The sequence below is a fragment of the Aplysia californica genome, unplaced genomic scaffold (genome assembly GCF_000002075.1).
Source record: "Aplysia californica isolate F4 #8 unplaced genomic scaffold, AplCal3.0 scaffold00154, whole genome shotgun sequence".
Classification (NCBI taxonomy): Eukaryota; Metazoa; Mollusca; class Gastropoda; order Aplysiida; family Aplysiidae; genus Aplysia; species Aplysia californica.
In genome coordinates this window covers 152,146-162,265 of record NW_004797424.1, presented here as the reverse complement: position 1 = coordinate 162,265, position 10,120 = coordinate 152,146, and the positions used below count along the sequence as shown (strand labels likewise).

Sequence of the window (10,120 nt, the reverse complement as noted above, 5' to 3'; positions counted from 1 at the left end):
CACACCATAAACAGTACAGCTAAGCTGTGCACAATAAATAGTTACTGTAACACTTAGTAACAGTAACATGTACAGTCCAAACAAACAGGAACTTACCAAAGGCACTCAATTATTAACTCAGTTATCAAGACAATCTCTTGGGTGACAATGGTTCATCATCATCCGGTGCCTTGCCGACTGGCGTGGGCGATCATAGACCTCCACTTCACCCTGTCCTTCGCTGCATCAATGGTGTCTGTTGTTCTTGCTGCTTCCAACCATGTTGTCATCTTGTCCAGTATCTTTTCCCTCTGTCTGCCTCTGCCTCTCTTTCCATCAAAACTTTCCTGTTGTGACAATATTCTCTAATGCTTCTTTCCGCATTGTGTGTCCGAAGAAATTTGCCTGTCGTTTTCTTATATTCGTGATAAGTTGTTTTCTATAATTTGCTTCAACCAGGACTTCTTCATTTGTTTTTCTAGCTCTCCATGGGTTATGTAACATGCGTCTTATGAACCACAACTCTGTCGCTACAATTGTTCTTTACAGCTGTTTATTGATTTTCCGCTCAAATACAATGAACCAGTGAACCTATACCTGCCAACATCTACTGCCAAGTAGCAACGAAGTACATTTTATTATTATCGTTGACAAACTGTTACAATTATTAAGTCCAAAATTTTTATATTTTCTTTTATTGCAGTTTTTAATGTGTGGTATCCGTTGTTGCATGTGCTCAGGAAATAATGTTTTCTTGATTCAAATTCTAAATGTTGCAAAAAGCAAGAAAAAAATACATTATGTAGGTAATTGTTTAAAGAAACAGATTCACCAGTAAAGTTTTATTTTCTGGGCTTTCGTACATTTTAAAAGTTCGCCGACAGTGAACTTTTCAACTTCCACTTATTTCACAGTAAACTGTATACGCCTGAGAGCAAAACCCATGCATGATATAATAATAATAACAATAATAATAATAATAATAATAATAATAATAATAATAATAATAATAATAATAAATAGCCTTTGTATAGTGTACACCCCCGCTCAACAGCAAGCTCTATGCCCTTTACACTATAATATTACTCCAGCAGACCATAGAACACTCCAAAACATTCTTAGCTTCCCGGGAAGCATACAGTACAAGCAGCTGATTAGGCACTCTAGCAATAACAAACTGACAAGATCTTTCGCTGTTTATGGCCGGGTACCCATTCCCACCTGGGTGAAGTTAGGAAAATTCGTGTAAAGTGTCTTTCCCAAGCACAGAACGTGGGGCCCCTGACGGGATTCGAACCCACGACCTAACGGGTGCGAGTCCGAGAGCCTAACCACTAGGCCAAATTCAAAATTTCTTACCAGCTGAAAATGTTTGGCGTGTCCCGCGCGCTCATATGACCTTATGCAGTTGCAAGGGCCGTAAATCACTTACCAAAAAAATAAAGAGCTACACATCCACTTTAGAATCTAGCATGAGAAAAATAAAGTCAAAGCACCGATAAAAATTGTAAAAATAGATTTTAGGAAGGCAAATCAAGAATTAAAAGAACAGTCCTTTTTTATTAAAAATTGGTGTAGACAATTTAGCATACATTTCAAAATCTACAAAAACATCACTAAGGCTGAAAAATTATTAGGAAAATTAAGGATGCAGCAGTAAATGTAGCCCACATTATAGCTTGTTCACTTTCGTCTGTCCGCGTAAAAAAAAAAAAATCCAGCTCATTTCAATTTACCAAAGCCAATAAACTTTGCCTGAGACTTCTACAGACCAGCGATCAAACAAATACATTTCTTTTTAAAACATTGATCCTTTCTCTTTGGGCATTATTTTAAAAACTATTCTTTGGGTACATACATAGGATTGCTAAGATAAATGAGTTATATGAACCTAACCAACAAATAGTTTTTTTTTGAGACAGCGACATCACCTTGCCCCTACATTTCAGAGTAAGTTTGTGGATTTCCTCCCAAGGCTGTCTTCATGTCTCCACGTGAGTCTTAAATATTACTCACCCCGTCTCTTGAACCTTGTTTTTTAGGTGAACGTTTGGCTGTGGTGTTGAGGAAAATAATAGTATGTCAACTTTGTAATGTTTTAAAATATTCTAAAATCACCCTTCCGATTAAAAAAAAAAGACAGATAATAACACATTCGTGTGCGTGTGTGTATAAGTACATGGGTTATTTAACGTCCATCACTGATATGATTGAGCCAGATGTGTTGAGAGCTTAAAAATCTCTACAAAATGATTTAAGTTTAAGTGCAAGAGTGCTGAGCCTAGGATTTGAACCAGGAAAGTACGCTCTATAGCCTTACATTATACCAACAGAGCTAACGGAGCACCCCACTAGACTGTTCTGAAAGCCCATGATAAAGTGGAAGAAGATGATAAAGACATAAGGCAAAAGTATTATGCATGAGGCACTAAAGATGGTGTTTGCTGCAGAAAAAAGGTCACAGATTCTTCCAACAGGACAGGGCTGTGGGCCAACAGGAAAGGCTTGTGGAGAGGATGAGCAGTTGAGTGGAGAGAGCAGGACGTTCGGTGCACGTGAGTTGACACCTTTACAGGACCGTCATGGGAGTTTCTTTTTGGTCGTTGATCACTTCCACATTTTGGTCCTCAGGCTCTGAAAAACAAACGCAAAATAACGTTCACAAAAACACAGTTTGAGAGTTAAAGCATGAGATCTCGGCAAATTCAGATACAACAGAAAAATATTTTGACTATGGATTGCTCAAATTCACTTCCTGAAAGAAAATACGGTTTAATTATATTAGCAGATTTTCGGAATGTAAGAAAAAGTATTCCAGAGTTGACCAATTTTTTTCTATGTTTTAGCTTTCGTAAGAGTTTTACCGCACTTGCAACACAAAAAGGTCATATAAGTGCTGAAGAATAGATGTGTTACAAGAGAGTACATAAACAAACAAGAAGGAGAGATAAGGTCGATAGATATTTGATATCTCTCTCTCTCTTGCCCTTTTTAACTCCCAGTGGAGTACAGGCCATCAACAACATTACTCCAGCGAAGCCTGTCCTGAGCATCCTTTTCTATCTGTTTCCATGATGTCCCCGCTTTTTCAATTTCCGCTGATACCGCTCGCCTCCATGTCATCTTAGGTCTTCCCTTTTTACGCTTTCCTTGTGAGTTCCATGTTAAGGCCTGCCTGATGATGCTTGTCCGGGGTCTCCTCAGGGTGTGTCCAATCCATTTCCATTTCTTCACCTGAATATCTTCCTTTACTGGCCTTTGGCTTGTTCTCTCCCACAGTTGAGCATTCGTGACTCGATCGTACCACTTGATCCCCACTATCCTTCGTAGGCATCCATTTACGAAGCTCTGCAATTTCTTTGCTGCTGATTCTGTGAGCCTCCATGTCTCTGAACCATACAGTAGAACAGTCTTCACGTTTGTTTTGAAGATCCTCAGTTTGGTGTTCAATCCCAGTTCCTTAGAAATCCATATATTCCTGAGAATGATGAATGCTGCTCTTGCCTTTTGGATTCTGACCTTGATGTCTTCGTCTGTTCCCCCTGCCTTGTTGATGACACTTCCCAGGTAGGTGAAGGATTCAACATCCGCCAATGGTGCCCCTTGCAGTGTGATAGGAACGTCGGCTGCATTCATTCGTAGAACTTTCGTTTTATCCGTGTGAATATGGAGTCTAACACTACGGGAGAAGGTCCTGAGGCGATCTGTTTTCTGTTGCATCTGGGCTCAACTGTGGGAAAGAAGTGCCAAGTCGTCGGGAAAGAAGTGCCAAGTCGTCGGCAAAGTCCAAGTCTTCCAGCTGACTGGAAAGGGTCCACTGTATGCCACTGCATTGTCCCGATGTTGTCTGTTTCATTATCCAATCCACTGCTAATAAAAAGAGAAAAGGCGATAGCAGGCATCCCTGTCTCACTCCTGTATTCACTTCAAACGAGTCTGTTCGCTGCCCTCCAAGTAAGACACTGCAACTCATTCCCTCATACATCTTCTTGATCAATCTCACGAACTTGTCAGGTATTCCGTAGTGGCGCATGAGCTTCCATATTGAGTCCCTATCTAGGCTGTCAAAAGCTTTCTCGTAGTCAACAAAGTTAACGTACAGGGAGGAGTTCCACTCGGTGGACAGCTCCACTATTATCCTCAAAGTTGCAATCTGATCTGTACATGATCTCTTTTCACGAAATCCTGCCTGCTCCTCTCTTAGTTTTGCATCCACGGCTTCCTTCAGTCTTTCCAGTATGGTACGACTTAAAATGATGGTCCGATGCTACGTCTGCACCCCCTGTAAACTCTAACATCCCTCATTGATCTCCTGAATTTCTTGTTGATACATATGTAGTCAATCTGGTTTCAGTTTGTTGGTCTGGCGACACCCATGTTGATTTGTGTATCTGTTTATGTGGGAAAAGTCCCTCATATCATGAGCCCATTTGTTGCACATATTTCTGCAAATAGTTCTCCATTCTCGTTTCTGACTCCAAGTCCGTGTTTCCCCATGATTTCTTCAAAGCCTACATTGTCACTGCCTACCTTAGCGTTGAAGTCTCCCATTAAAATCAAGATGTCCTTCCTTCTAACCTGATCCTTCTAACCTAATATATATTATTATACAATACCATTGGCACTACTGGCATGGTTGGGTCGGTTTTTAAGGCAGATTGGGGCACAAAGCGGCAATCGTGGCACAAACAGATTGCCTGATTGGATGCCTCAAAAACAAATGTGTTCGTTTTCCGGCGACGAGTCGAGTGATATACCCGACCCGACCTGATCCCATCCGCAATGGGCACACGGTATTAGAGCAGGTTCGACTATACTTGGTCACTTTCCTGGAAACCTCTAGAACTAAATCTTCAGGGAACAATGTACTTGCTCCTTGTCTAGCACACACATGTGAAACACCCATCATTGAAATACCTTATTTATCAGTAAGAAGTCTTTACTTCAACATGTCAAGAAGTAGTCGGTGTGAAGAAATGGGAGCACGAGGAGTAAATTAGCCAACACTCATTGGATTTAATCAGGATTAGAAGACAACTGGAGGCAGGAGCGAATGCAAGTAGAACAAGATAATAAAAAGCTGTAAGCTGTACATTATCGACACACATATTTTGTTTTTCTCCTGAGCTGGATCTTCGGTGTTTTACTTGGTTCAGTATGGTATACGTAGACCTCAATTCCACAACACGTAATTAATAATGTAGCTGTCTTGGGTAGCCTACAAGGTTATATTATGCTGAATATTGAAAAAGAAAACAATGTCAGTCACAAGCACTCAAAGCTGTAAGTAACAAAATATCACTATCTTTATTCTATCACAATCGACATATGTATAAAACACAGGTTGTCAAAATATTTCTCAACATTTTCTAATTACAGAAACATCATATTAAGTTCTTTAGCACCCTATCAACCAATGTTATAGCAAGCCATGGCAATACCAGCTCCATTTAGGTAGGGAGAGACCAGGAGAGAAAACAGAGTGTAAAGAAGTACAATGAAAGGACAAGACAAGAGTGCTCTCAGAAGCATCCACAAAACCTGTTCATCCAGCAAAAGTTGAGCTGTCATGGACAAAGTGGTATATCCAAGAAGACCTACATGGCTGAATAATAATGTGAAGTTTCCTCCCGGGAAAGGTTCTCGTTCTTGTCCTCTTCACTCTCTCCGATATTGTCATAGACCCACTCCTGGTCTTCATTTATCTTTTTCTGTATCACCGCCATCAGTACATCAAAGATGAAAATGTACTCAGTCTGAAAATAATATCACAGTTGGCTGTTGTTAGATTAAAATATAACAATTACCTCTGTTTTGCCAAGAAAAGCATCCCGTCTTTAATTATCGAATGCCTGTAAGAAAAGTATTTTGAAAATAGTCATGACTGAAAATGAAATAACCCTCTTTATCATCTGGTGTGCAAAAGGCAATGCTCTCTTCTTGAAGTTGCGAAAGTAAAAGTTGCACATATACAACAAAACATGTCCATCTGGTCTGTCACATCAGATATGGCGACCCTTATGGCGGAAATGTCAAAGAGGGGGCATCATGTAATTTGTACATGCAGATAATCTAAGAAAATGACTCCATTGGATTTTTCAGGGAACTCATCAATGTGTACGGAGAAAACGAACAGAGGAAAAAAGATGGTGGATCATGGATGCAATTTGCTCTATTAATGCAGGAACACAAGCAGACGATGTTTGAGAAATAGCCACTCTTATTTGTGGATAAAGGAGGTATAAAATTGACTAGATTTGTTATGCTTCTTGATCCTCCGGTATGAGTCTTGTAATTGTTTAGGAGCAGCTTGGCCTGTACTGTAAGGTATCAGTTCGATGGATACCTAAAGCAACCTAGGTTTGGACTGTGAACCTCACCTCAGTCTGCACCATACCGGGACAGTTCTCCCTCATCTTCATGATGTAGCTGAAAACGTCGATGTTCTCATCTAGACTGTGCTTGTCAACGTACTGAGTGAAATAGTCCAGGGCGATAAAAGTACCAGTGTGACCCACACCAGCGCTGTGAACATCATAACATAGAACAGGGTATTCATAACATAGAACAGGGTATTCATAACATAGGACAGTGCATGCAACAGTGAAGTGTTTAAGCACTACTCCACAGATGCCAGTATCCAATCCGATCTGATTATGCGGATTAATTATGCACTCCTTAACTGACCAACAGGTTTCTGTTTTAATCAAGTGAGAAAGCGTCTACAAACCTGCAGTGTACGACAAAAGGCCAAGAAATCGTACGTGTGGCTTCCTGTCGCACAATTTGGATGAAGTCTACCACATCTTCTACTGTCAAGTCGGCCTTGGCGTCAGTCCACCTTTGCAGGCAAAAGTGGGTCAGCTGGCGTGTGTCTGAACCCTGCAACAAATAATATATGGACACATCATTGTCAGGAAAAAGGAATCGTAGACTAGACTCAATTCACAATGATTTCTTAAGGAAGGTATTCATACTACAATGGCCAGGCACAGACAAGCGAGGCGTTGACTGCTCTCCGCCTTAAGTACCTGACGGCATAGGGATAGAGTATGTAAGTAAGAAAGTATTAATACCAGAGTTTTATTTGCTTGCACTAGGGTTTTCAATTTTGTAACCTCTGCACCAAAATGTTTGGAATATTCTTGCAGTAACCAAAAAGTAGAAGAAAAACAAACTTAGCTTCAGTAACTTTCTAAGTCTTGGGTGATGTAGTTTGTGGCCAGTGGTCATAACAACAGCAGTAAAATTATTGTTGGACACAGAATAGCACAGGAAAATACGAGGAGCATATCACGCTGTAGCCTTTACTAACAACTGGAAACCTTATAAATACACGATGTCATATCAACTATTTATATATGATGATATAAATACATGATGTTACATCAACTGTTTATATAAGATGATATAAATACATGATGTTACATCAACTGTTTATATATGATGATATAAATACATGATGTTACATCAACTGTTTATATAAGATGATATAAATACATGATGTTACATCAACTGTTTATATAAGATGATATAAATACATGATGTTACATCAACTGTTTATATATCATGATATAAATACATGATGTTACATCAACTGTTTATATAAGATGATATAAATACATGATGTTACATCAAATGTTTATATAAGATGATATAAATACATGATGTAACATCAAATGTTTATATAGTAATATGACGATATAAATACATGATGTCACATCAACTGTTCATATATGATGATATAAATACATGATGTCACATCAACTGAAAATGTATATATATATATATATATATATATATAATACATATTTATCACAATGCTGTGGAATCAGGAGCTCATCGTGTTTTTGGCATGTAGAGTTATTGATATTATCTTAAAGCATGTCCATTTGTCCTATTTTTATCTTATTAAACCAATCTTTCTAAAAAAGAAGTCGAGATACCTACAATTTAAGGTGGCGCCTCTTCTCCCCCCCCCCCCCCCCCCCTTTGTTGTCAGAAGTAAAATTAGCGAGAAAAAGGTTGCAAAAATTTGGAGACTTTCAAAGCTTGAAGAAAGTCCTTGGGAGTTGTAAATTAACTTATTTGTGAATTTGATCAACGTTTTTCCGTAAAATCTACAGAGAAAAGTATTTTTCAATGGACATTAAAGGCAAAAATTGACCAACAGACGGAAACATCTTGGTTCCGTCAGTTTCATTATTTCAATGAGCGCCCGATTTAACCACGACCCCTCCCCCCAACAGCGGATACAGACACACACACACATGCACACATTTTTATATCTAAGTAAATAGTCTATAGAGAAATTGTATCGAGTATCTCAGTCTTTCTGCAGCAAACAAGTAACGTACCTTGGAGATCTGGAATTTACGTATGGTGTATTTATTGTTGATCATAGAGAACTGGGTCATCTTCACAGCAACGTCTCCATACTCAACAGATTCGTTGAGATTCTTCGGCCAATACGATTTCCCTTTTCCCTGAAAGGTTTCAGATGTAGAGAAAGGTATGAACTGGTCATGCACTGTGATCAGCTATACTCACTTTAGCCTGAGGCAAAGTGGCACTGATTGTAAATATATATATATATATATACACACACACACACACACACACACACACACACACACACACACACACACACAAACAAACACAAATACACACAAATATACAGGCACACACAAAATACACACATAACTAAATCTCCATTGTGAATTTTTGTCCTAATGTATAACAATGATGATGATGATGATGATGATGATGCTGATGATAGTGCAGGTGCTAATCAATTATTAGTATCATATTTTATACACACTTACCTTCCAACCTTTCATTTGGTCTGAGAGCATGGCGATGACCTTACACTTCTGCTCCCACACCATCCTCCAGAAGTCTGGCACAGTGGAAGGCATGGGGCCCTGGGCAGCGATGTATTCCCGCACAGAGTTGTAACCCTGCACACACACAAACATACAATAAACAAATTTCAGCCTAGTCAAGACTTATCCAGATACAGCTTCAAATTTATTTAAGTATCAACATTCGGTTAAAATTGTTAAGTCGGAAGTTGTGAAAAAGTTTTGGTTTATATTGAGTGAGAGCAGTAACATCAAGGATTAGGACAATAATAATATAGATCTATATAAGAAAAATTATGGTTCCTGTAACTTTCTCTATCCAAGTTTTCTATTAGTCCAATAAACATTGAACTTTTGTGTCTCTGTACAACATACTTGATATTCATTATTTCTTTGTTAGTTTTAGTAGAGGTTTTACAGCGCTCGCAACTGCATAAGGTCACATGAACGCCAAGGGGTGGATGTCATCAGAGAAGTCCAAACAGGGAATCAGGCACAGTCTGCTCACCTCTCTAGCCTCAACAACACACCCAAAGTCTACTTCGACTATAAAGGCACCCCGGAAATAGCAGATCACCAGAGAGTGACAGACATAGAAAAGAAGTAGAGGGAAAATGATGATAGTAAGGATCAGGAAAGAAAAGGCAGAAGCCCTATGTTGTTCCGTCACAGTATGAGCACATCACTGATAAATCAGCCCATTTACAATTCTGCTGCGCATAAGGACAGGTTAATATCCTCTCACCCCTCTCCCCCCCCCCCCCTTTTTGGAATGGTCAAAAGACACTTCAGTCAGTGGCACTGCCCTGGCGGGAGGGGCGTTGTTCATTATTTCAAAATGTTGACAAACGACAATGTTGAACGACCAAGTAAACCACTAACCTGTATATAATTGGCCTTAAACACGTCCATTGTCTCACTGGCCCTGGTCAGTTTCCCGCCAACATTGACGTCTGGGTAGAAATACATGAACTGTCAACTCAATTCTTCCATATCACATTATTTTTTTAGAAATCATGAAGGTATTTTTACGCCCCCATCAACACAATGTAATAACAACAATGACAATGACAAGGGCAACGACATGTTTATTCACCTCGCAGGGAGAAATTTGTCTTGGTCGTTTACAATGGCAGTGGATGATGCAAAGGTTAGGTGCACCCACACATACGCACATGTCTCACGTGCTACAACCCGCTCCATAAAACATTTTCTCTCTCTCTCTCTCTCTCTCTCTCTCTCTCTCTCTCTCTCTCTCTCTCTCTCTCTCTCTCTCT

General features: G+C 39.4%; 1 protein-coding gene across 1 annotated transcript in view; it reads right to left on the bottom strand.

Annotated features, from left to right (window-relative positions):
- Positions 1–1,519: 1,519 nt before the first annotated feature.
- The window catches only part of LOC101846131 (receptor-type tyrosine-protein phosphatase eta), a gene marked incomplete at its 5' end in the record, with an annotated part of 26,427 nt that continues 17,826 nt past the window's right edge, over positions 1,520–10,120 (bottom strand). The window contains 7 exon segments of the mRNA XM_013081981.1: positions 1,520–2,613; positions 5,581–5,735; positions 6,360–6,504; positions 6,710–6,861; positions 8,337–8,465; positions 8,805–8,939; positions 9,726–9,796. Coding sequence (XP_012937435.1) covers positions 2,607–2,613; positions 5,581–5,735; positions 6,360–6,504; positions 6,710–6,861; positions 8,337–8,465; positions 8,805–8,939; positions 9,726–9,796 — 794 coding nt within the window.